This window comes from Atheta coriaria, unplaced genomic scaffold (genome assembly GCF_025399875.1).
Source record: "Atheta coriaria isolate IRGN ID8LTWV9N9 unplaced genomic scaffold, Caltech_Dcor_3.1 hic_scaffold_6_pilon, whole genome shotgun sequence".
NCBI lineage: Eukaryota > Metazoa > Arthropoda > Insecta > Coleoptera > Staphylinidae > Dalotia > Dalotia coriaria.
Genome location: NW_027045448.1, coordinates 1545088 through 1571545, shown reverse-complemented (window position 1 = coordinate 1571545; position 26458 = coordinate 1545088). Strand labels below are relative to the sequence as shown.

The window sequence follows — 26458 nt, the reverse complement described above, 5'->3', positions numbered from 1 at the left end:
AGTAACTACTTTATGTCAAGTTTATGCGTAAATTAAAGTAACTTCTTTATGTTGTCTTGTAATTATGGACGTTTGGTAAACAAGTGGACAAATGTTCGGATTTGGTTTTATCATATTGGAATTGCAAACATTAAACTTCTATCTGTGGTATGTGGTGATTATATTTTACTTTACATTGTTTTTCAATGATGTGCTGTTGGTTTTAGTTTTTCATATGTGTATTTTAATTAATAGCAGCACACAAATCACAAGGTTTATTAAAATTGATTATAACAGATTCAAAAAGAGGTAATTGATTATCTATTTATTTCACTCATAATATAAATTTTCCTCAAAAAGATTCTATGGCATATTACAAAATGATATATAAACCCCCAATTAGTGTTTTCTAAGTACATAATAAATTTCTTGTTGTAAATTTATATAAAAACTACATTCTACTAACTTTCAAAATGCATTTCCTTTCTAAGGTATTGAAAATATTACCCCTGTTTATTGAATGTATAAAGTATAAATGAATAATTTAATAGAATTAGCTTCCTTCATGAACATAACGTTATCACCCTAAAGAGTTACTGTTCATCCTTATCAGTAGCTCCATGCTTAAGAATGCGAGTGAATTCAACATAATCAAATAATCCATTTTTAATCGGAGCCTCACGATACATTTCATCGACTTCGTCGTCAGTGAAACGATCTCCCATTGTCGTCAAAAGTTCGCGCAAACGTTCTTCATTCATTACGCCCATGTTTTCCTCATCAAAGCAACCAAAGGCATTCTTGATGACATCTTCCGGATCAGTGCCTTGTAAACGTTCACCAAACAATGTCAGGAACATAGTAAAGTTGATAGGACCTGGTGCTTCATTCATCATGCCATCCAAATAATCATCAGTAGGGTTCTTGCCCAGTGAGGCCAGCATGTCATGCAGATCTTCCTTGTCTACAAAACCATCATGGTTTTGGTCAATCATGTTGAAGGCCTCCTTGAATTCAGCAATCTGTGCCTGATCAAACATAGCAAATACATTCGATGTAGCACGTTGTGCGCGTTTCTTGGCAGTGCCACGACGAGGTCCTGTTTTGCGGGAAGACATTCTAAAAAATGAAATTTGTGTTAGATAAAGCAAACAACAAAGGGAATGAAAATTTTTGACGCCCAAAATACAGTCGAGAGGTTAGAATTTGGAACTGGGCGTAAAGTAATTGTAATTGGATAAAAACACAACTTACTTCTTTAGTTATTGATGTGCACTAAGCTGTACAATAAAACTTCGCTTCTTAGTCAACTGATATCCTGCGACGTCAGTCAGAGACGAATTCGTGTTAGTGTGAATCACCAAAGGAGTTATCACCACCACACCTAAAAAACGTCCCCACTACTTAATGGCGTTTAAAAGCGGTAAATACGAATTCCAACAAATGACAACAGACTACGCAGAAAAAACTGTTAAAATGAGTGTTTGGCGATGGTACAATGAGTTTATATTATGTTGTATTATCGAGTATTGGTGAACAATAAGGTAATTAACGAAAATGTTTAACAGTTGCTCTGATATCTTGCCGGCACGATTACCAAACGCAAACGAGGTCGAGGCGAATCAACACGCAAAACTTTTGTACAGCAATGAAAGTAAACTTGACGAGCAAAGCAATACCATATATGGGTGCTTTTTGTACTGGTTTTACTAGCACAACAACCGCGTAACCAAATCTCGATTTTTGTATTGCATTATTATAGTAAACAAAACTAATATTAATTAAAAATTTATACACGTTTGCATTGTACACATGTGTATCGTTTTTATAGTATTGTTAGTGATGTTATTGATTAAACAAGTGTTTCAAAATGGCCGAGAAACTTAATAGAAAATTCCAAAATTATGTTCAAAAAGATGGAGTCATGTAAGTTATAACATTTTGGTTTTTATTATTGTATTCATATTTGTTTTATGTTCTTAGCAAGGAAGTTGTGAGTATGTATAAGAAGCTAGAGGACAGGGGACAATGGAACTATTATGATTTAAACAAGGTGTGATTTTGCATTTTCCCACACTTTTTGTCAGATTATTCTTATCTCATCATTATTTTAGATGTGTTTGGAAGTTGCCCTGAATGAAGGTATAAGCGAAAATGAATATAGGAATCTTATACGTGATACAAAAACTGAAAATAAATCTGATTTTATTAACTGGAAACTTACTACAAGAAAGGATTGTCCAAAAACAACAGCAGGTAATCAAATAAATACTATACATTGGGATCATTATGTCCAATGCTTATTTGTAAAGGTGAGGTAGGTTGGAGGCATCAACCAGGGAATCACAACTTGGAACTTTATGGACCTCTGTACAAGTCTCCTAAATTAACGATGGTGCCCCTTTATGAACCTGTTAACGTAATCTTTCTTGGCTAATGTCTTTGCTAAGAATTTAAACAATTGTAAAAATGGTCTTAAATTTCGTCAAACGCTGATGCGGTTCATGAATATTTGAATATTTGTGGGAACATTTTGATCCAATACTCGATCAAAACGTACTTCGCAATAAGCCCCGTCACGACATAAATGGATAACAAAGAAAATTTGTTGGCCGGCCGCTATATTCATCAAAACTACACTGAAATTCGGAAGAGAAATGGGCTTAAGTAGAAAATATTATAAAGATAGAACGATAAAACAAACATAGTGATTAAATAATAACAGTATAGTAGTTTATTATTGGCGATATTCAAGAATTTTTGTACTATTTTGTTCCGAATGTATTCTGCTTGAAGCCAGGTGGTAATTGCTCCAGGAATGACAAAGGACTCACCTCAACCGCCACCAATTCATTATCAGACAATACACCTAAATGAAGAAGATGCTAAAAAGTAAAGTCACAAGGAAACATTAAAATTAAAGCAAATTTCGAAATAGTAGAAGGTTACCTTATACTTTTTAATAGCATTTATAGATAATATCGGGTCTTCTTTATCCACGTTGACCACTTTCGCACGTTTTGGGGTATTTGGCGCAGCTTTCTAGAATAAAATAACATTAATCACAGATATTAACCAAAGTAATGCTTCGGAATAACACCCACTTTCTTTCTGTTAATTATTTGAATATTACTATCATCATGTAACAGAACTGTATCATTTGGTGGGCAATGTAGAATGTTACGAATTGCAAAGTTTTTCGTAAATAATTTATTATTTTTGTCCTGTACTTCGGCCGAAAATTCGGCAAGTTTACAAGACGCCAAGTTAAACTCTGATATCTAAAATAAAAATAATTTAGTATTCGTCATGCAAATGCATTAATAACGTTTTCACTCACTTTATGATCGGCATATGCAATCAATAAATTCATTGAATTAGCTTGCACACTAATTGCTGTTGGACTACACGAATGTCTTGGCAGTTTGAAATAGAATTCCCAAGGTTTGTAATTTGAGCTTGTTCTTTTCCAAACAGCAATGTTTGATTCAGGATCAGTGGCAATTAAATATTGGCCGCATGGTGAAAACCTTAAGAATGTAATTGTGTCGTGAATATCTGAAAAATATGTAAAAAATAAAAACTGCTGACAACTCAAAGAATTCCACTTGCATTTATCTGTAGGTATAGTTTGTGCCCTCGTCGCTTGATTGTTAAGAATATTTAATACTTCCAAGCCTCCTTCCTGGGGTGCAACAATTAATTGATTGCCCTCTGGTGAAAACATCATATTAACACATGGATTGTCAAAGGGCAACTCGCACTGCGTCAAAGTTGGTTTGTTATTCATATAGTCAAACCGGAACAGCCTAAGTGCACTCATTGTGCTAAACGCAATGTATTTTCCAGTGGAATTAATAGTGCTAGAAAGGATTCCTTCTCGCTTAACACCAATATCGGTTTTGACTTGTCGTTGCAAAACCAGCAATTTTACTGGTTTCTTCTTGATGGGCAGCATCGCGCCGAACTTCACTTTCTTTTCTTGCTCAGCCTCCTCACCCATTGACCATAATTCCACAGACTTTGGATATTTTAGTAGAATATATCTAGCTTTGCTTGCAATTTCAGCACAATTATTTGGATGTGATGATACTGGTGGATACTTTAATAAAGTTTTAGGTGGGTAATAACTGCATGCCAGATATCCATCTACACCACCAGAATACAAATATTTCTTGTTCATGACCAACGCGCGTACATCATGATCATGGACCTTTCTCTGCACACTCTTTACCCACTTATGCAAATCACCTCTTACCGCAATATTCCTATAGGTAATAATGTTTGCATCAATGCCGGCGCAGTGTACCTCATTATCATCATCTGTTAAGCATAATGTCAGAACATCAGCTTTGTGGGATTGATAGCTTTCAGTTTGTGCACCAACAGTACCATCCCAAAATGATAACTTGCCTCTGGAATCACCAGTGATTATTGTCATATTTTTTGTTACAGCAATGCACCAAACAATTGTAGCTTTATTTGCTGCTGATCGACCAGTTGTCATCTTATGGATTGCATGACCAGTTTTAACATTCCACACTCTAATTGTGTCCATGCTACCAGATGCAATAAATTCGCCAGTATGATCATATTTCAGGCACAAAATGCGACCTTCCTGCTTATCCAAGAATTTCTCAAAAACCAACTCATCTTCAACAATTGAAAATATATTTAAGTACCCTTGCTCAGTACCAACTGCTATTCTGGTTTCTTGCCTATTTACATCTAAACAAAAGGCTGTCTGACCAGTGACACTTGTTTGGCTTTTGATACTCAACTGTTTCAAATCATATTCACATAATAGTGCATGCAGACCAACTGTGAATAATCTATGACCAGACCATGCCAAACCTTCAATGCTGAAGTTCTTTATGGATGATGGTAAATATTTTTCCATTACAGGACTGTCTTTTAGATTCCATATTTCTATAGATGCATCTGACCTAAAAAAAAACACACAAAATTGTAAATTGCTATAATGATATTGTTCAATTTTATTTATTGCATAGTAAACATACCTGGAAAGAGCTAGTTTCTGTGTTTTCTTATTAAACGACATACAATAAATTGCCTTGGCTTTGGGTTTGTAGAAGCGCACATTATGAATCTTGCAATTAGACATTTTTATTTCAATGATTTAATCGTCACTGTTTAATATTTAATAAATCGGTTTAATATTTGTTATTTTATTTGAAAGTCTTGAACCACATGGCCGGACTAAAATAACCAACAAACCGAGGTGTTTAAATTGAACCGATAGATGGTGCAATACTCGAATTTTTCAAAAACTTTACAAACTTAGAAGGAAAATTTACACATAGATAGCACTAGTATTTAAAATAAATTAGAGTAATTTGTAAGTAAACATAACTTATATTGTGATATAATTTAGTTAAATTAGATCTATGTAGTGAATATTTACGATATTAATTATTTGTGCTAAAAAACGAAGATTCCTACAGAATCACCAGTTTTGCCAGTTGCAGAGGTAGGCTTTGCTCTGTGGTCGCCGTTGCGATTAAAGCCTTCCACTCGACCTCGGACCAAACTCGACGGTGTCATCTTGGCGTTGTAGGTGTTTTTTTCACCGATGGTTTGCTCCGGGTGCGCTGCCTACAAGTGTGGAGTGCGGCGCGATTGCCAGTCGCGCCAGACGCACTCACACACTTCCACAAGCACGCGCACTCACACCGGGTCGCGACCGCGTTCGAACGCGTCTACTCCACACCGTCTATGCGTTCCAAGCTCCTCGCAGCAGCGCGCGGCCAACGAGCGCAAGTGAGCGCAAGTCCATTACGCGCGTTACACAGCGATGTGTAATACGCGCATTCGTCGGTCGTCTCTTGACGAGACAGACCGAACCGGCCTCGGCTTTTCGTCTGGCGGTACCGAGAGTACACCGTCTGGCGGAGACGTCAGTATGTGACGACATAGCGTTGTGGGTTGTTGCATCAATTTTCATTACATCGATTTACTGAAAAAGAAAATAGACCAAAGCGAGTAGAAACTGGTCATCTCCCCCAACCGCGTTCTGTTGTTCATGAATCGTTTCCGAACCGCAATCGAGATTCAAGACTGCGCCACCCGGATGTAAGCGAACTTGCAGTAGTTTTGCCTTTGATTCCCCAGTAACAAAGTTCATCAACCATTCAATAAGCGTAATAAACAAACATTGCAGTGAAATAAATTCTCGTGTCACCATCAATCCGCTGCGGCTATCGTCTCTCGCCTGTCCGGGGCGCTTATCGGCGCGCGCGACTTGAAATAATTTCGCGTTTTTTCTTGGTTAATTCATTCAAAGGACCGAAAATTGGACTGTTTATTATTGGTGTGTGAATGTATATTTGACTTGGATATTGCGCTTTGGCCGGGCTCTTTTTGGCGAGGAGAACTACTAGTTGCTAGAGACCGCGATTCACGAACCTCAAATTTTAACAGCTACAATTTCTGTGCGGTGCTTGGATACGTGTGTAAAATATCATTGTGCTTCGCAATAAAATCTAGTGCTTACGACACATACTGTCCACCGCATTCTCGACGCACTACCGCCCCAAGAATCCCGTTTTGCCAGTGAACTTCTCAACGGTATAATCTCTCAAAGGGCCAAGTACGTATTTTCATGCCGTAGATTTCCTAACAACTCATATTTAATGATCGCGTCTGCAACGCGCCTTGCAATGAAGCCGAATCGAACTCTTTTCAAACAGCCATTGTCACCATTGCGATGACATTCGAATTACATAGTCGACCTTGAGACGCTCAGACACAATCCATTATATGCATAACGTTTACATGTTTTTTATGCACGAGAGTACAGTCTTAATTATTATGAACACAGCTAGACGAGACTGAAATTATTTGTTAAATAAACAGCTACGACCATGTTTGTTTAGCAAATAATTACGCACAGATTGCATGCATTTCGGAATTTCAACTGTATTTATATCGCGCGAATATTGTTTTACTATCGGTCTCATTCGAGGAGGTGCAGTGCCGAGGTCAACGGTTGATTGGCGATTCTATAATTATATTTACGCTTGATGCAACAATAAAATATGCTTTAAAAGTGATCATTCCGAAAATGTAGTCCATTGGCTCCCAATTTGTTAGGAGCTTATGGCATATCGGCAGCACGAGCGGCACCAGACGGTAGCAAATAGGTATTTTTAACTCGAGAACTATTCGCTTCTTTGCTGCCAAAAAGTTTGAACTATGGCAAATAGTTTAGGTTCGTTTACTACAGAAATGTCCCCACATTTTCGATCACAAATCAATCATTGCGCATGACACGAAAACATCATTACTGCACCCGATCATTGCAAGCTGGTAATAATAAATTACACATCAAGAAATATCAGTACGGCATGCGTGCGGCAGTAGTGTGCGGTGAGGAATTTAATGTTGCACTCAGAAACATTAGCAAATGAATGCTCGCTTGGTTGTTGAAATTTTTAAAGATTTGGAAGAAGGAGCGTAGCAGCACGTTGACACTGCGATACCGCGTGTGTGTATGAATGTATTCGGTATGGCGAACATGCAGGCCCAGACCTGGGATCCGATGCAAACACGCGAGCGAACATAGCCAGAAAATCAGCGAGATAGAGCGTGTATTTGTTCGGACGAAAGTGGCGAAACAAATGGTGGACGTTCGAACGGACGGGTGGATTCCAGAGGTGTGTGCGCTGACGAACACATGCGCCACGCGGACTTTTGGGCCGGTGCCAGCATCACTTTTAGAACACCAGCTCTAGACTGCTCAGTTTTCGCGTCTCGTTGTATTTCTTCCATACGACACAATCAAAAACGCGAAGCCACACACTCGCATTGTAATATTCAATTAGAATTCGTGTGCATTCGCATCGCATCATTATTATTAACCTATTAATTTCGCCAGCTGTCCGCAGCCAGCCGCTTTAATTGTGAGCGCCCTTCCCGAAACGATTTGCCTAACGAGATATTATCAATGTTATCCGCACGTTTGATTTCAGATGCGACTGCAGGAAGGACGAAACTCAGGAGCGTTGCTGAACCGATGAAGATTATGGTGCATTCGGTGACGAGGAAGAAATTTGAAGCATTTGTTATACGCGCTGACAGTGCTATTAGTCCAGTGATTGCTAGTCGTCTAGGAGTCACAGCAGCGCGCTTGTACCAAGATGGTTTTGGGTACATTGGTGGTGATATGCAATGTTTATGCACATATTGATCGGAGATCTGATATTGCTGTCGCCGAGTGGGATCCTACGCGCGAACCTCATATCCGGTAGATTTCTGGACGTATTGCCGATAGCTGGATTGAATGACAGTGACATATTTCGTGAACCACGAGATCTTTCGCAATCAGCAATTACAATCGACAAAACCAATACGCTTCTCGATGCTTCGTGGTTGCAACAATCCTCAGGCGTCCAACATGTACTGAGATCCTATCTGCATTCATCGTCTTGGGTTGAGATTGATTGCTGGAAATTGATACACCAATTTGCCCTTCTGTTGATTATTCTGGCAGCCGTCTTCGGGAAGCTTAACGTCAACTATGCGCATAAGCATTGCCGACTAATTCTGCAGAGTTGTGCTTCGATAAGTGTGCTTCTGTCTACGACGTCTGGACTACTAGTGGTTTTTGTTCATGTTGTGCTTCTATCAGCGACCTGCCGTTTGATACAGCGCAGTCGCTCGAACCTTAAATGTGCGGCGAGTGAATCGAGTTGTTTTTTTGACGTTACCTGTTTTGTACAGTTCACAGTGCGTACGTTATATGCAGGGACCTTGGTCGGCTATCAGACCACGGCCCCTCGTCAGCAGCCATCCTGTCGAAATTATTTCCACCGTCAGTCACATCGTGCAATCCTGCTGGCCGCCCTGTTTCTCGTCCTTGCCACTGTGACGATAGCGGCAAGGTGCCATGTGTCCACAAGCACGGCGGATTCGATAGTTCAATTGTCCCCGAATTCCCTTTCGTACATCGCCTCTGATGTACGCTCAACGACCACCTATAATAGTCCAATTTATCCGCGAACGCATCGTCAGCACTATTCCACTTCCCAATTGCAAACTTCCAGTATAGTATTAAGTAGTTTGTTTACAAAGCCTCGTGCAAACAATTTACCAAGTGATATTAGCATAATTGACAAATCATATTCTAAACTATACAGTACCAATCAAAACAATCGAATACAGGAGAGTGATTATTCTACGCATAAGAGACCACCACCTCGAGCGAGCAAAAGACGAATTGCGCGATCCACCCGTCGCCTGGAAGACAGCAAGATAAAGGACAAGTATGGCGGCGATGTAGACGCAAATCAAATTTCCACTTTCCGTCTCATCAACTGGAGCAACCACACAAAACCCAATAAGCACCTCGTTTATCCGACCCGTCGTCACCCGGTGAACATTGACAGAGACAATGTTTACTCAACACCACCGTCGACGGCAATAGCGAACAAACAAGTTACAATTCCGCGCCTCAGAGGCATCACGAATAAAACAACCGTGCCGCCGGTCGTCTTTAGTTTCGCAAGTCTTCAAAACAACAGTGCAATTAACAATCGTTCATACGTGCCAGTGTACGAATCTACGTTTATCGTTGGACAGCAGCACGCCAGCAGTGACACTTTGGAAGGCGCATCGACTGCCATCAACACTGATTATAATCAGCACAGACATTCGTTGACACCACCGGACAAACGGCCGATGCCACCTGAGGACGTCTACACCAAGGACTTATGTAAGTTCAAAACAATTTATTATTCAAATGGGGAAGCTTATTTCTGCGCTACTCGTTGTTGTGATGTGTTGGAACCAGTTATCTTTGAACGTAGGTATTGCGTGATATACTTTCGGAATCTATTTGCAAGCAAACATACCTTTCTTATGCATGAATAGTTGTATCCCCAGTGGTGATGCAGGTATATTCTACTAAATATTTAAAATATGTTATATGAAATATATGAATCGTTTCTGTAAAGTGTAAACCTTGTTCATGGTCGTGCGCGTGTATGGCTAGAGTGCATGCGCTTAACGTCGCAGAGACGAGTTGCTGGTCAGCTATCGGACGATGACCTGAGTAAGGCCAAGTGATGCTCGACTCACTGTGCAACGTTGCACGTGTATATCCATATGAAACCGGGAATAATTTTATTTCTATTTTATAATATCGTGGAAATTTGTTTGGTTTTACTCGTCAGTGATCAGAAAATTTCACTTACCACCCATAAATGGGATATGATCTACTTGTTTGTGGAGTTGTTGTGGACCTGCATGTTATTATCAATTGTCTCCCCTATATACAATCATTATGTGTATTCGCAATTGGATGTTTTATATGAAGGTAATCAACAAAGTGATATTCTCTTTATTCGAAATGGCGAATTTGTGATATAATATTTGTAATACGTATATAATCTGTATTACAATGTTGCCAAATTTGTTATACCTGGGGGCTAATTAAATTTGATAAGCGTGGATTACCTGCTTTAATAACATTTACGTAAAGGTTAATTATAAATTTGCCACAGATATTCCTAGAATTAAAAAATTTATTCTGATGTAGAAGGAAAACAGAACATTCGAAAAAAGACGATATTTTTGCAATTTGTGTTTAACATCGGTTTAATCGCGGATTAGAAACAAAAAAATGTTTGTTATAGATGTCCAATGAAATCCAATTAAATTTGAAGAGTGATACCGAATAAGCGGATTTTTGGTTTAACTAGATTACCTATGCGGTTTTTCGAATATTTACGAAAGAAACGTGTATGGAAAATTTGCATTGCCAGCCAGATTTAACCATTACGTTTTTAATTAAGGCACATTGCAAACAGAACAAAGAGACGACCCGTTGTCTGGCGGTGCTTCCAATTTTTATTCGTCGTCACTGGTCTAGGCAATCGCAGGGATTACTTCTTCAGATTGCGTTCGCACATCGCACCACATCACAATTGAAACTAAATTACTGTCATAATACGGTGCACTGCTTGCTTCATGGGGGGACAACGAGTAATGCGGCATAAAATTCTCGCATTACAACCGCGCTGGAAGTCTGAAAGACAAGCGACATGCGCGCCTCGCGACTGAAACCTTTATGATCGGTGTCATGGACTAGACGGCGACCTAATACAATTACCAGTTGCATTTCATCTAATTGTCTGTAACCTTTGGTCTAAGTGTTTGTGATAATTAACTTAAGTATATACAATAATATACCAGGCGCCATAAATGGTCAAGTTGATTGGTATTTTCTGAACGCAGTAGCTTGGGGGACACTTATTAAAAAAATTAAACATTGCATGATAGCGACATTTGCTTTTTTGCGTCATATTTTCAACTCTACGGGATATTTGGTGTAATGAAATGTTGTAATATACCACTATAAAATAACCCAAGATACTGCTTCCTATTTAATCAAATTATCTAATATGTATTACTATATAGATTAACTTTTTATAGTTTCCTCCATGAATTCACTTTGATGCAATAACGAACACATGAACAAGGAATTTGCAAATGTTATATTTTACTATCGAAACTAATTTTTCAACTAACCCAGCAAATAGATGTTATGTTACCCAGTTTTACATTTGGGAAACTAGCTGATTTCATTCACTGAAATGCACATGCTTTCAACTGCGATGAAAACATTCCCACTTAATTTCTAGGTGTAAACATTTCGTACCAAATAAACCAAAAGTCCGACGCTGAAAAACAATCAATCGCTTTGCAAATATGCACGTGATGATTGTACTTCCATAAAGTTGGTATGTGGGAAAACACAGCCACCATATGGTAATAGTGGCTGTAAACGGTAGCCGTAAGTTTCGGAGCGACGACTCATCGAGAAAGTGAGAGAACGAAAATCGTGTTGTAGCGTCTAGACGTTGTCTGAGTGTAATCCGTGAGACAGAATTAGCCTGTTTATCGTTGTTATGGACACATTCTTCTTTCGGCTTGCGAGCAATGCATGTATGTTGGCGGCTGCTACACATACACCCATACTGCTACAGCTACAACGAGAAGGCAAATTGCCGAAACTCAGGAGCGCGTGTGTTTGTATTCCGTTTCGGTAGAGTCGGGCAGACAGACGTGAGTTCTATATTTGTATGTTTTTTCGGCGGACTGAATTTTTTCCAACGTAAAGTTTTGTTTGTTGTCGACACATCGAACTTAAAAATCAAATATTTTGGAGCCGACGACGACTGTCACGGTGCGTTGCGATCGTGGAACCTGCAGTAGCACAATTCGGAAATATCTAAGGCCTTATAATAATAAAGACACGAAATGTGCGAGTGAATATTAATCTATGATAATTACTAAGATCTCCGGTCGCATCAAGTAATGTCTTAAAAGATTACCTTGAATAAGAATGAAATTAAGAAGCTTTTCTGCGTTAACATTGAAAGGCTAATGTTATAGGCCCTGGTTAAATCAAATTTAAGCTCTACATTTTTTTGCAAGTACGGAAATAAAATCAATATTTACTTTATTTAAAATAAAATCCACCCCTTGCCGCTTAGGGATAAATTTATTTTAACATCCAATTGAAGTAAAGTGTCCTTGACGGTGCTATCGTGAATGAATGAATTGAAAATTTCGCCCCGACGCTTCTACGTCACACACGCGTCCTTCGGTGTGCAGCTGTTGGTGCGGCGTATTGATTATGTCTACGAGACTTCTGCCCAGTCTGCAACACTATTGACTTCTTTGCGCACGCATTCTTGAATTCGCCGTTGTGAGCGCGCGCGTGCCAAATTAGGTCATATGCAAGATATGACTGTGTGTGCGAGGGGGTATGTGTGGGTGTGCGGCTGGGGACAGCGATGGAAAAAAAGCAAATTAGATTATTTGTCAGATTAGTTTCTCTTGACGATAGTAGTCGCATTATACCTTGCAGTAATCTCCTTGAAGAGTCTTTTTAATTTTTTCATGCTCGATTAAAACGTTGGTGGCATCACGTTTTGAAAGTTCACTTCAGCACGAATATTTCCATTGTGAAGCTTTTCAATGCGAATTAATTAGGAAGATGTGTTCGTCTCTTTAGTGGCTAAGTTGGTATTGTTATGTAACAATGGACTTACTGGCCAAGTTCATTATCAAACATGAAAATTATTCCAAAGGAAACGCATTTAAAAAGCTCTTAAGATCTTGAATTACATTTAAAAGCAATGCTTCTAAAAATAATCTTCAATTTTCAAATTAAATTAAACACATTTAAACTTCTTATAAATTTAATCGTGCCTTCCTGATGTAAATTACAGTATTTTTATGTTTCTTATTAATAAAACCTGATTCTGCATCCATTGAATGTGTGTGCAGGTATACAGACGCGTATGTTTTTTTTTTCTTTATATAGTTTTATTCGAAATCGTATTGTTTCAGTAAATATTATTCGGGTGTGACATTGAACTGTTGTTGTTTTCACCAATATCGTCGGGGCGTCGCTGATTGTTGTATAGTCATCGTCAAGCGATGAACTGGCGCAACACGTCTGAAGAAATTTTATTTTTGACATGCGGGTCGGCGCGCACGGAATGGTGATTTAATTTACGCAAATGGTGTCTGCAAATAATGCAATTTAGCTTATTGGGTGATGAGGAATTCATTCACACATATCTGCACTGTGCTGTGCGCAAGCTTTTTTTTCTACATGTCGTGTATTTTTCTACTTCCAGTGAAGGAAAGTGGCGGCCTGCTGGTGCTGGTGGCGGCTTGTTTGCTGCTAACGCTAGCGCTGGGGCTCGTCACGTGCGTATTGAGCCATTACCGCGGTGGCATCCTTGCCGATTCGCCCAACGTCGCGCAAACACCGGCCACTGCACCCGTAAGTAAAGAATTTCAATCGTTTTGGTTGTTTGGCATGTCAGTAAATGAAATAATCACGGATTGGTTTGTATCTACTAATATATTTCTATTAGTGTGGTTATAATCTCTTAATCTTTATGCGCCAGCTTAGTCATCTATTATTTAAATTTATATGATTCGTACACTGGTAGATTTTCCAGTTTTTAATTACTGTCAATTTTAACTATTTAAACAGGATATAAGCCGACTCCGTTTAAATAATCAAAAAATGGATTATTTACGATTTAAACAATCAAATTATTTATTTGTTAACAGATTAAATTCAGTAGCAAGCTATTCAAACTTTTCAATTGCCTATCTAAATTCGTATCTCGAGAGGTTTCAAGTTTCATTTCGAAGAAGTTCGGAATTTGATTAAAGTATTTATAAATAAAAACGTTTAATGAATTTCTGACAATTGCAAATTAATGAATAATTTTAAGTTTTCGAGATATTGGCTTAATTTAGCAGAACGCCATCTATCTATTGATCAGCTTAACCTGAATCACACTGTTATCTGAGATCTGGAGTGATTTCATATTTTATAAGGTATAATTCATATATGTATTAGTCATGATCGCATTAGTCATATCAGTATGTCTGGCACTCAAACTGCAAATGGAGCCGCATAAAAGTCAGGCTCCACCGTTTTCACGCATCTGATTGCGCTGGTAGATGCATTGTTAGATGTTTGGGTAATATCCCAAAAGTTTTAGTGTTCATCAATTTAATATTTCGTCTTATGGTATAAAACGAATAAAGACTATTTCTCATTATTATTTCTAAATCTATTTTTGTAGAATTCAAGTAGGAAATCCTGGGGTCACGTACGTTAGTATTGGAAGCGTATTTTCCAAAATTTTGAATGAAATGAGAAATTTAGTAGTAGGTACCCATTTAAGAAATTCATGCGAATGCAAAATCAACCAAGATTGAAATTAAATTAAAATTTAACTAGCCCATGACGCCCATCATTATCAAGAATATGTGTATATAGGCGTGCTAATTATACGCACCGAGTGAAACAAACAGAAAGGCGATAAGGACAAGCACTGTAATGGTCGTTATAATTATCAATTAATTTGATTCAGCAGCTGGTGTATTTTTCTTGCGCCTATAAAAATATGCACACGTAGACTGTGTAAGCACGTCGAGAGGAATCAAGAGCAGGTAGAAAATATTATTACGGGTGTGTATGACGAATGCAAAATATCGTCCTTTATAACTGCACTGTGTTGTTGCACTTAGGCCGACCGAACAAGGCTGTCTGTGTCGTTTGTGTAAATTGTTCTTGCATGTCCAGACAAAACAACTGTACGATACCAATATCAACAGCGTGCGGTTTATAAAATATACGATTCTTGGTTGCGCACTCCCCGGTCTGGGCGATCGCATATCGCCGGTTAGGTACGCGACCTCAATGCATGCATTATAACACAATATCATTTATTTACTGGCGGCCAGCCGGGCGGTACGTACCGAGAGTACGCGCGCAAGTAGAGAAGGAGTTCTTTGCACTGCGTAATGGAATTTTACTATAATAAAGCCAATTCGATGTGGAATACGATGGGAATCAAGTAATTTCTACAACATTCGATAAGTTATTTCATAAATGGACAGAAAACGGCCTGACCGTTAACTTGTTGCGGCATGCCGAAATCATTTTTAATTCAATATGCTACATCGCATCTTTAATTATTATCTCTATTTAATAGGTTATTTGACCTTCCATTAATCAGAGGATGGTTTAATATTGAATCACTCTAGATACAAATGACTGGCCAATTCTAAGCATTCTTGACAAAGTCCAAATTTTCTTAATTATTACATCCGCGTAATGTGCACTCACTGGACGTGCATGTTCATCAAACAGGTGCAGTCTTAAATTGTTGCGGTATTTTTTTTGGCTGTGGTAATATCAATTTGACTTGTCGTCCGGAGGGGAAATGACGTGGAGCTGGCTAGACGGTTTGCGACCTCGGGCGATATAGACGCCGACTTCTGGCGCAAGCCGCCACCCTCGGTGTTGTTTTTGCAAGCGTGCCGTTGCATTGTTTTTGCACGTTGGCTACCTAAAATCAATCCTAACTGTAGGTATACTGATCTTGGCAAAATTCTCCGAACGCCAACTTCTCAAAGGGCGAATGTATTTGAGACTTTCATCATAAAATACTAAATCCACGACCTACAAATTGGCAATGTAATCATCTATAGACAAAACAAATTCTAACTCCAATTTTTTTTTCACATTTATTTTATGATGAAATTTACTGCAAGTGTTCGTCAAAGTTGATAGATTTTTTTGAGGAGAAAATGTGGATGATAAATTTGAATTTCTAGTGGTATGTTTACCATAAAATATTAATCATGATATGTATCATTAGGTCAATGTCATAAAATAGCAACGCAGTGGTAGCGATGATAATTAATTTGTGATTTAATTAAATACTGATCATGGATCATCCATTGCACTATGGACTAAGCAAATAAAATGTGTTTGGATGTTTTAGAATCAATCATCAGCCGGTTTCCGGGCAATGTCAATATTGGTATTAAATATTATTTGCAAGCACACATTTCGACACGTGCGTCACCCGCGTTATGTACTCTTAATTAGTTGTAGGCGATAAGTACGTGAGTTTCTGCATCGAATTAAAAAATCCCGGATTTCACGCATCTTGTCCAATCTCGTTGACCTACATTCATAATTTTAATTTGTTCCGATGCGCATTGATGAATCCACGGTGGGTTCGCGATCGCGCCGGTAGCCGCACTCTCCAGACGATCAAAGCCGAAAATACTTCCACACGTTGTCGTCGTGTGGGATTCGAAACGCGGGAGGGTTCCATGTTTTGGTCGGCCATGAGTCATTGCGTCTACGTCGGGAGCCTGCCTGGGTGCATCATTGACCGGCTCGCTCCCGACTTTCACTCTCAACCGTCGCGACGCCGTTCCCGCGTTAATCGCACAACCTCTCCGAGAGTCCCGTGCGCTCTCTAGCCACTCACAATCAATCGCGCACACACACGGCTGGTCGGCGCGCGCGGCGCAGACAACCAGACGGTGGTGGCTCATCTCACGTTTTTTTTTTGCGCCTCGATTCTATTCACCCTCCATTATTGCTCCGCAGCTACTGGCGGTGACGCGCTTGAGTCACCGTCGCGCGGCGCGTTTTTTTACGTACGTCGTCGCGTCGCATCGACAAGTCGTCGTGTTTATTCAATGGTATTCGACGATTCTACGCCTTGGCGGCTCGTGTCGACTTTGTGCCGCTTAATTATTTTATAAACACACACTATGTAACGTGAAATTACGCGACACATTTTAATCTTATCATCGCTAGCGCGACTCGAGTTCAAATTCGCGCAGATAAACATACAGGTTTTATTATTTTGCGTGCGCCGGCGAAAAAATCGCCAGTTCTCAAGGCCGCCAGACAGACTGAAATGATGTCATCATTCTATTTTACAGTTTTAGATCAATTATCCACTTCCATTGCGACACGTGACTTATTATTGTGTTTCACCGTGTAGTGTACACCAGCCAAGCGCAATGCCAGAGAAAAGTGCGGTTTCGTATGATAACGCGACGCGCTTTGTATCGGCGCGCGTCTGACGCGCGGTGAACGGTGCGGATTTTTGCGCTCAGGCGGCGTGCATTAATCATTCGCTCATTACAAATAAAATGCACACTTCAAAGCCCAATAACATGCGCAATCGCGGTCGCGGCTACGTTGCGCGCTTTGTGGCCGATCTCGCATGCCCAGACAGAGAGCAGCGTTTCATTATTGCCGGCGTGATAATGCGACGTTATCGCTGGCGATATTATTAATTTATGCTGACGTACGGACGTCTATCTAAATATAATTATGACTTCCTTATTATTTATATCTTTCAACGACTAATTGCACGGCTATTATGCGAACCATGCGCGTACAAAGAAAACCGATTGCACTTCCAACTTGTTGTTTGTTTGCCATGTAAATTTTGGCAACGCGCAAACAGACTGTCTGACGGCAATAATTCGAGCTGTAGGTGTCGGGGAATAAAAGTTATGTATTTTTGCAAGTTGTGTTTTCCATTCTCGATTACAGTGCGTCTGTAAAAAGCGGTGACCTGAATGAATGTCTCATGTTCTAGGAATTATAATATTACTGGAACGTCGCGCCGTCGCGCGCGTCTAACTATTTCCACGAGTATATCCGACGGCACTTATCAGTCATTCGGCGTTGAGTAATGATAGCGTGCGAGCGCGTATTTTGTAACTCGAAGTATTAACCTGTGTGTGTGTGTGTTGCATCTGCAATCGGACTCAGACTGCTGGCTGCCACTTGCAAATACGAAAGAAACGTACATTTGTTTTGATTACATCTCGCTTTGTTTTAAATCCGCTACATTTCTGGGAAATTATGAAATTTGTTTTCACATTTGTATTTGCAAATCCTGATATTAAAAATGAATATTTTCAGATGATTTATGCAAATACTGGAATAATATATATAGATGACTTAATATATTTATTGTAAAATATTGAAATCGCTCTTGTTTCAAGTTGTATTAGAAAAACTGATTTTCCACCGCGTGTTGTTTGAGAAATGGTAAGATTTTCTTGAAACTGCGATGATGTATTCGGCGCAGGGTCCAGCGCTAGCCAGTCTGGTGCAGCGCGTGAGGCGGTGGATTTGTTTGTCGCTGCTCTGGCCTGCTGCATCAGGTCTTTCGCGCGGCGGTGTGAGTGCGGCGCGGCGCGTCTGTATGCGTTATCAAAATGGTCGGGCGGCCGCGCGGCGGGGGAATGATAGTCTGTCTAGACAGGACAGCTCACGTTTGCGGCTGGCTACGTTACGGCAACTCAACACTGGCGAGAGCCAACGGACACACACACGCACACAGCCGCGAGCGCGTCGCGTCGCGCCGCTGTGTCCTTGTCGCGCGCGCACCCGCCCGAGCGACGCGCCTTGTCGCTCCTCCACCGTCCGCACGTAACACGCGGCGGGACGGAGTGCCATGCACGAGGAGCGCTCTCGTCAGTGCGCTGCATGTTGGAAATGTACATGCGGCGGCGCGCGCGCGGCGGTACTCGCATGCGAGCCAGTCGTGTCTGCCTGCCCGTCGGAGTTTGTGCGTTGTGCCGGCTGGTTGTGTAGAGTGCAGGCGTCGTGTGTCGCGCGCAGTGGGCTTGATTACAAAGACGCGTCCGTGTGTCGCACAGTCTGGGCCGAGTACTGTAAATGACGGTTGATAGCGTGCGCTACGCTCGCCACTTCTTCAAGCGAGCAATACGAAAGTGCCTTGCGACAATGAGACAAAAACTGAGCGCCAACAAGAAGGTACTAGCCAAGTTTCATTCTATTTCACTATTGTTTACCGAAAAGTGAGCGAGTACAAACTCGACGACCAGTGCTGTTGTGTGATCCAACGATTTTAACAGACGGAATACGAAACCTTGGATTGGCGGTATTAATTTTTGTAATACTTAGCGTAAGTTTGTTGCCATTTGACGAGATTATTTTTGCGACTTCTTTACTGTTTCGATCCTGGTGTTTACGTCTCTTATCGTTCAGCAAGTAGATTTGTAAACTGCGTGTTGAGTGGACAAATAATTATTTGAAAATTATAATTATTCGTAGCACAGAGCAAATCTATAAGTTCGCATAGCAAGCATAATCATTTTCGCGTTACCGTGCGCAGTTGTCGCAGTTGCTATTTCAAAAGTAATAATATTTATAGCAATCGTATACCATTGTTTTAAAATAAACATGTGCTTATTTTATTATTGCGTAAGTAATAATAAACTGCAATTGTGTTGTGTCTATAGTTTCGCTGTTATTGAAGATTACAAAACGCGGTGCATGCCCATTGTTTGCTGCGACAGATTAAACTTTCCGCTGTGAAGTAATTTCGCCGTGTTAACTGGGAGCGGTGAATTATTTCGCTGTTCGCCCCTTCAAAAGAATCGTGTTTTGGTCGCGACGCGGGATGATTGTAGCAAAAGTTCGTCGCGCGCGCGGTGGGAGAAAGCCAGACAGAGCCAAACGTTTCCAACATTTTTAAACCGTTGTTTTCAAATCATGCGAGCGCGTGTCGACCGGGCAGACACCTGTACAGGCGGGCCGGGCACACGGCGGTACTCTACGGTCAGTCTCGAATATATGTCCAGCAAACTGGCAGGCAAAAAGCGACCGGCGTTTAACTTGTCTGCGCTTTAAATACGCCACGCGAACGCTCCGTCTGCAAGCGCAAGCCGTAGGGCGACTCTCGCTAGACTGCTGGCAGACAGAGCCAAGGACGCGTCGCGCGTAGGCCGTCTGGCCCCCTCCCTTATTTAAGATTCAATGTGACCCCTTTAGGGCGAATGCGTGCGCCAGTATTTGTAATCACTTACACCGTGTGGCTTTTTTGTTGAGACTACTCGGATATAAATATTTACGCGAGTGTTAAGGGCCCGCGCGCGAATGCCCCGCACTGTTTTATCTGGCATTTCAAGTCTCACCGAAAAAATCGTCTATGAACACGTTATTATTCAATATCGATACTAGAACTTTTACCATACGAAGACGCTGTGACGCTTCAGACTTGATTCGATTTCATGCGTTCGCCGGTTTCTAAACAAACTATGGTACAAAGTGCCCGTAGAAGAGGTCGCAGACATTCACATTCAGTCAAATCAATAATTGCTAAACTCGTTTGGGTGCATGGAATCCACGTAAGTAATTTGTATCGAGATGATCAATTACATCTTGCACTTGCCCAAGCAGCTCAAATTTGAAAGCCAAAACGAATGACTAATTATGCGCAGCCACGAGTGCACTCCCTCATTCGTACAGGTCATCGACCTAACACCTGCTGATCGCGACGCTGTTCCATGGAACGCTGCGAGGTCTTACACGAATATCCGATACGTTATTTGCCATTATCGAAAGTGTCTTTTGTAAAGCCAGAGCTGAAGACATCGCACGAGCGCATTCTAATTGTGTTACATATTAAGTCATCCTGCGGGAATTTTATTTAAGACCGAAGCAACAGGTTACTTCTTTGAACGCATTACAGTTTGCTTAAATATTAACGCAGAATTGTAAAAATGAAATTAAGACAAATGCATCAATAAACCATTAAAATTGAGCACATTAATTAATAACTGGGGACAAGTTATTGAAATAATTACATATATTGTATTAGAGAATAATTACCCCATAATTTGGAATTTAATTTGACACGTAGTTGCAATGTTTTTCTAACTTTCAACGTGCGGAAAATTTCTTCTGCCACGGTGTGTTTACAACACGTTTTGGTGATTGCATTTTCTATATTTAGTCTCTAGTATGACATAAATATTTATACTCGGCTTTGTTGGTTTAACTGCCTGCACACGGAACCGCGCTTATTTTCTTTTGCAATATTGTTATGAAATTGTTTAATTGCGAATAACATGTCTGGAGTGAAATACAGTTGTCCATATCAACATACGGTTGGAGACATGCAATACTGCAGTGTTATTTCAAGCGAATATAAACGGTTGTTTGATGAGTACACAGTTAGAATAATTCTTATTGTGTTTCAGATGCTGTCGGTGGTAAGCGCCGGCGCCACGGCGGGGGTGGGCGGTATGGACCGGTTACGTGGTCGTGGGGCGGCTAGAGACCTGACAGCGAGTAGTAGAGATCATCAAGTGCGATTGCATACAGTTCACACAGACATTGCCATTAACCTGCCGCCCAGTATATCACTCCCTGACGGAGAGGAACATCCATTTAGTTCTAGGCTACATCTTAGGGATACAGAACAGGTAAGAGTAGAGTTAGACGCGCTGTCCGCCAACTCGACCACTAATTCCTCGCTTGTCCTCATTGCAGGAGTCTGAAATATATCAAAAATGTATAAGACCTCCGCCGAACCGAACAGCTTTAGAATCGGAATCGCCACCACCATATAGATCCAGTTCGGCTGGCCTACTCGGTTCCATCGGGGGCAGCAGTTTCGGAAGCAGTACCGATTGGTCGGGTGGCAGCGCGCCGCTGGTAGTGCGCTGCCATTCGATGTCGGCGTCGTCGGCATCGTCGATGAAACGTCCGGATGCTGCTGGATCCAGCAGCCCAAAGACTGATTTTATACAAAAGACTGTTAAAATATTAACTGGCAAAAAAAGTCAGCCGTCACCTGCGCCAACGTTACCACCTGTTATCGTTCCGACACGAACGCGACGAACTCCCGATCAACACCCGCATCTCAATCACAATCATTGTCAGCAACTGAATAGTTGTCCCAACGCTCATCAGCCGGAACAGCAACAACAGAACAATGCGACATTGGGCTGCTGTCCCAACTCAAATGTCTGACAGCACGCTTCAAGACATAGGTGACATTGTGAATGAATTAATACTGACTGTAATACAATTAGCAAAGCGATTCCATATTCACTCATATTTTAAAGTATATATGTTAATTATTAAATACGAGAAGAATTATTCTATCAACGAATGACGGAAGAAATGGACTTTTATGTTTGACCCGAATTCAAGCCACTGTCTGTAGTATTGGATGGCGGAAACGACACAAGAACTCGGTGCTGAAGAAAATAATGTAACTTGCAAAGAAAACTCATAGTAAATTATAAAAATACATCATCTTAATTTAATTGGTGCCAAGTATTTAAGTCGCCTGTCTAGTTTTATGTACTGTGTACATACTCTTTCTACTCCCAAGATATAACGATTAGCAAAATTTTAAACTAATTTCCTAGTGCAGTAATAAAATAATGAATCAGAATTGATCGAGAATTTGAATTATTTCGACGATCTCGTTAATGCGAGACATATAAACAATATAATGATTAATGAACAAACTGAAACTAATATTTGGCATCAAGCGGCCAACATAATGTAATATTTACTAGGAACCTATGCTGTTAGCTAAATAAAATCTAAAACAGTAGAATATCGTTCTGTTTTAAAAAGTTTATATCAAAATACGAAGCCATAAAAAGGAATATCATATTATTTAATCAATTAACGGACGGCATTGCATTGGCCAGAAATGAGATTTCTTATACGATACAATATACTTGCAAACACATTATAATGAGTTGTTCATCTGCTGGAAGCGTGTTTAGGTATATATTTATAGTTTATAAATATACCTTCGATGTACATAATATTTCGCCAACAGATTCATGACAGGTGACAACTGCAGCGAATATCAATCTTCTTTAAGACACAAGAGCAACCCAACAAAATGTTGTATTAACATTTATTTGAATTCAGTTTTCTGGAATTTTTATTATATTTTGTATTGATTATCACATCAATTTGTACATATTTCAAGTTTTGACGCCAATTTGTATTTTTTAAATTGAAAGCAAATAAAAGTTTTGTAACAATTTGCCTATTTAAAATAATCGGTAACAGAAAACTCATCAACTAAGATCTAGGAGGATGCAAAATGAATTGCTGCTGTACTTATGTGAATATTATGTACATCTTTGAGCTAGAGACAATCTATCTCCATATAAATAATTTATTTAATTCAATATAGCAAGTAAAACTTTAACAACTGTCAAGTTTATAAAATATATATACAAATTCCTGTTTGTTAATAGTTTAAACGAAAACGATGACTTACATTCTAGGTTTATTGTTTTCATTCAAACGAAGTAGGCGAATTTATGAATTACGTTTGTGCAATTCTAGCACGCAGTTGTGTACCTTTATCATGAAAACCAACACGCACGAAAGAAAAGGTCATCATCTTTATTAGCAACAAAACAATGAAATTAGAAAGATTACGAAGAGAAATAAGAAAATTTTCTGTGATATTACTCACAATTCGCTTTATTTTTTATATGTCTCAATGAAACGATGAATGTAAAGGATTGAAACAAAAAATATTAAATATAACAAACAAGAATCATATTATCAGTCTCCTCTTTTCCACTGCACTACATATTAAGACTATAGTAGAAATGTGACTATTTTACAATGGGCAAGAACTTGTAGCAAATTTTTGTAACATGTATTTATCCAACAGACATGTGTTTTTGTCGAGAGCATTCAGGATACTGAAGTGGAAACCCGAACGTTGAAAGTAAAATGTGATTATAATAAATAATTTTATTACTATAATGAAATAATAAAGCAAAAAATAAAATATTTGTTTCCATTTTAGATATAGGTACGATTATGATGGTTGGTCAGAACGATTGAAATAGTCAACCATTCATATTTAGTATTGCAATGAAGAATACTTTCCTATGTCGTTTTTTTAAGTTATTTTGAATCGCTAGATCAAATTAGTCGAATCGCTTCAGCTGTGGCTCATAAGATGTTTGTTTCATGCGAATTCTTTAAAACTTTTAGTCTAATCTTCTCCTAATTCTTTAAGAAGGGATAAATTAATATCTATATGCATGCGAAACAAAATAAGAAAGTTATTCAGTCAATTCATGGTTTCGAAGAGATATTATTGGCGACTACTAATTTCACAAACAAAAATTTAGTTACAACCGCCACAATTTGAAAGTAATGATCTTTTCACAGATGACTTGAAGACTCTGTCACAAGATATAGTTATTTCATCGCTTTGCTCGATCGATCGGACATAGATATCAAAGTTTTTAAATCCTAAAATTTAACAAAGTTAATAAATAATTCTGAGCGAATAATCATTACAGAATTATTTAAAACAGAATACATTTTTCTTAGAATTGAAAACTAAATTGTATTTACCTCGGAAGTTTGCTTCCAGAAGATACTGCTGTAAACCACGTACATTAAAGATTCTGCCACTTAGTTCCATCCATCTAAGTTTCGGGCATTCTTGAACAGCAAATTGTATAAATTCATTCAAATAGTACTCCTTCATTACTAGTTTAACAAATTCTATAAATCAGTGAAAATAAGGAAATAACAGTATTGTTCATTTACGTTGCATTATATCCATCTTACCTATTGAATTCGAATACTTTCTGAAGCTATTCTGCACGACATCTTTAAGAAGAAATCCATCACTTACCCATGCAATTGAGAACAACGGAATAGATCTGGTCAGGATATTGTCAATACAACTGTACTCATAAACAATGTTATCTATATTAATGTTACGTAGTTATTCGCCGCAATATGATTATTCACTTACAGAAAATCATAGATACTTTCAGGAATGGCAGTTTCTTTTTCAAATTCAACCAGATACTATTGTGATATAATTTAGAATTTGACACATTTATTAAGTCATGATCGGCAATCCTTATGTCCAAATGTTCTAAATGCTTACATCCGTGGTTGAGTATTCCATTTAATACGTTGTTGTTTATCATAGATTGGAAGTCAATTCTTAAGACCAGCAAGTGTTCAATGCTTGTGATACAAATGATTAGTTGACTTGCAAGAACATTGAATTGGTTTGGCATTGTCAAATATTCACTTTCACAATAGCAGTTTTGCATATCTAAATACTCGATGCTTTTGTTGTTTGTACTGAGGGAGCTAGTCAGAAGTTTAATAAACGACTTTTTAGTGAAAAAGGATCCGTTAAAACTGATTACACGGATTTTGCATTGTGATCTGTAAATTGACGCAAATGAAACTATATCTGAATCAATATAAACCTTTGGTTTTACCTCAAAAACATGGTCAAGTAGTAAAGTATTTTCTTTGCTTTGTAAAAAACGCAGAAATTGTTAAAAATCAATTTCTTAATCTGTCGGTTCTTGTTGACAAATATGGATAAAAATCTGTATGTTCGTTTTGTGATGTCCAGCATTTTATGATTGATCCATTGTATTGGTTCGTCTGAATACTCAAATCGCAATTCCAGCGATTTGATGTATTTGCAAAATTCGATGGTCAACTGTATAGTACTTACCTCTAAAGATTGATTTTTAATGCTTTTATTGTAACAAAAATAAATTTGATGTAATTACCGAAAAAATCTGTATCCAATCGAACGATCATGTGTTTCCATAAAGAGGGTACGTCCATTGCTTCCCTCCACCTGGGGCACACACACATGCATACAAAACGGTCTCGCCTCGGTAGATACGTGAAGATTTTGGTCCATAGTTCCAAAGGAATATTAAAAACGTTATTTATTGGGTCCATGAGAAAAACACAAGATTAATTTTGCTGGGCGTTTGTTGTAGCTCGTTAATGAAAAGTCCTCTTCGTTGTGAATAGCTCGTAGCTATTTGCCCCTAGGATCGCTACACGAAACAACCTGTTTTTATTTTTGTAGTTTTTGAAAAATTGTTCCCTTTTTTATATTCGCCCCATTTAAATGTCTATCAAATAGTGATGTCTATTTGACAACTGTCAAAAACCGTAGCTATAGTTATTATCGACAATCTCACAAACCTCCTCATCCTTCAAAAAGTTTTAAATGATTTTTTTGGGTGTATTATTATGTATTTGGAGCAAAAAGCCTTAGTCATTTTTTTTATCGGAAAGTAATAATGTTAAAAATGGATTTACTTAAGTTTGTTCATGCCATAACAAGAATCTAAAAAATGGCAGATTTAGTGTCTTAATTTTCTAAAGTCACCTGATTGATTAGGTACTTTCAGATAAAATTACATCGGAAAATAAAAATGGTATATTTGTTTTTTTTACTTTGATAAAATTTGATTATCAAAGAATTTGATATTT

At 39.0% G+C, this 26458-nt stretch overlaps 5 protein-coding genes across 9 annotated transcripts; 2 read left to right on the top strand and 3 right to left on the bottom strand.

The window, feature by feature from the left end:
• The first annotated feature begins 9 nt into the window (after positions 1-9).
• On the top strand, positions 10-3581 carry LOC135794824 (uncharacterized). 3 transcript variants are annotated; one of them, XM_065306259.1, is made up of 5 exons: positions 10-147; positions 1811-1905; positions 1963-2032; positions 2094-2235; positions 2292-3581. In XM_065306259.1, exons 2-5 carry the CDS (start codon positions 1850-1852, stop codon positions 2414-2416), a joined length of 393 nt encoding a protein of 130 aa, XP_065162331.1. In that variant the 5' UTR covers positions 10-147; positions 1811-1849; the 3' UTR covers positions 2417-3581. The 3 variants fall into 3 exon arrangements, with proteins under 3 accessions (XP_065162331.1, XP_065162332.1, XP_065162330.1); XM_065306260.1 differs by lacking the exon at positions 10-147 and having other exon boundaries at positions 1498-1905; positions 2301-3581; XM_065306258.1 differs by lacking the exon at positions 10-147 and having other exon boundaries at positions 1498-1905.
• On the bottom strand, positions 290-1389 carry sqh (Myosin regulatory light chain sqh). Its single transcript, XM_065306257.1, has 2 exons — positions 1234-1389; positions 290-1098 (listed from the first exon to the last, which is right to left on the bottom strand). Exon 2 carries the CDS (start codon positions 1095-1097, stop codon positions 573-575), a length of 525 nt encoding a protein of 174 aa, XP_065162329.1. The 5' UTR covers position 1098; positions 1234-1389; the 3' UTR covers positions 290-572.
• Positions 2691-5741, bottom strand: l(3)72Dn (UTP4 small subunit processome component l(3)72Dn). Its single transcript, XM_065306255.1, has 6 exons — positions 5001-5741; positions 3592-4925; positions 3320-3537; positions 3084-3260; positions 2929-3021; positions 2691-2864 (listed from the first exon to the last, which is right to left on the bottom strand). Exons 1-6 carry the CDS (start codon positions 5102-5104, stop codon positions 2745-2747), a joined length of 2046 nt encoding a protein of 681 aa, XP_065162327.1. The 5' UTR covers positions 5105-5741; the 3' UTR covers positions 2691-2744.
• A 51-nt stretch (positions 5742-5792) lies between these two features.
• On the top strand, positions 5793-23963 carry LOC135794820 (uncharacterized). 2 transcript variants are annotated; one of them, XM_065306254.1, is made up of 5 exons: positions 5793-6072; positions 7971-9712; positions 13653-13801; positions 21382-21606; positions 21674-23963. In XM_065306254.1, the coding sequence occupies exons 2-5, from the start codon at positions 8170-8172 to the stop codon at positions 22154-22156; spliced, it is 2400 nt and encodes a 799-aa protein (XP_065162326.1). In that variant the 5' UTR covers positions 5793-6072; positions 7971-8169; the 3' UTR covers positions 22157-23963. The 2 variants fall into 2 exon arrangements, with proteins under 2 accessions (XP_065162326.1, XP_065162325.1); XM_065306253.1 differs by having other exon boundaries at positions 5793-6589.
• A 292-nt stretch (positions 23964-24255) lies between these two features.
• LOC135794822 (uncharacterized) lies at positions 24256-26132 on the bottom strand. 2 transcript variants are annotated; one of them, XR_010548958.1, is made up of 6 exons: positions 25738-26132; positions 25435-25681; positions 24951-25378; positions 24761-24879; positions 24542-24694; positions 24256-24436 (listed from the first exon to the last, which is right to left on the bottom strand). XR_010548958.1 is itself a non-coding variant. In XM_065306256.1 (6 exons), exons 1-6 carry the CDS (start codon positions 25913-25915, stop codon positions 24309-24311), a joined length of 1275 nt encoding a protein of 424 aa, XP_065162328.1. In that variant the 5' UTR covers positions 25916-26132; the 3' UTR covers positions 24256-24308. The 2 variants fall into 2 exon arrangements, 1 of the variants encoding a protein (XP_065162328.1); XM_065306256.1 differs by having other exon boundaries at positions 24761-24901.
• Between the last annotated feature and the right edge of the window lie 326 nt (positions 26133-26458).

Excerpts from the sequence above, each read along its gene's own strand:
- sqh (XM_065306257.1), bottom strand. The coding sequence starts at position 1,097 with ATGTCTTCCCGCAAAACAGGACCTCGTCGTGGCACTGCCAAGAAACGC.
- LOC135794824 (XM_065306259.1), top strand. The coding sequence starts at position 1,850 with ATGGCCGAGAAACTTAATAGAAAATTCCAAAATTATGTTCAAAAAGAT. Across the intron at positions 2,033-2,093 it reads ACTATTATGATTTAAACAAG|ATGTGTTTGGAAGTTGCCCT; the intron begins GTGTGATTTTGC and ends TCATTATTTTAG. Across the intron at positions 2,236-2,291 it reads TTGTCCAAAAACAACAGCAG|GTGAGGTAGGTTGGAGGCAT; the intron begins GTAATCAAATAA and ends TTATTTGTAAAG.
- LOC135794820 (XM_065306254.1), top strand. The coding sequence starts at position 8,170 with ATGTTTATGCACATATTGATCGGAGATCTGATATTGCTGTCGCCGAGT. Across the intron at positions 9,713-13,652 it reads CGTCTACACCAAGGACTTAT|TGAAGGAAAGTGGCGGCCTG; the intron begins GTAAGTTCAAAA and ends TTCTACTTCCAG. Across the intron at positions 21,607-21,673 it reads ATCTTAGGGATACAGAACAG|GAGTCTGAAATATATCAAAA; the intron begins GTAAGAGTAGAG and ends TCCTCATTGCAG.
- LOC135794822 (XM_065306256.1), bottom strand. The coding sequence starts at position 25,915 with ATGGACCCAATAAATAACGTTTTTAATATTCCTTTGGAACTATGGACC. Across the intron at positions 24,902-24,950 it reads GAAAGTATCTATGATTTTCT|ATAACATTGTTTATGAGTAC; the intron begins GTAAGTGAATAA and ends ACATTAATATAG. Across the intron at positions 24,437-24,541 it reads TCTGGAAGCAAACTTCCGAG|GATTTAAAAACTTTGATATC; the intron begins GTAAATACAATT and ends GTTAAATTTTAG.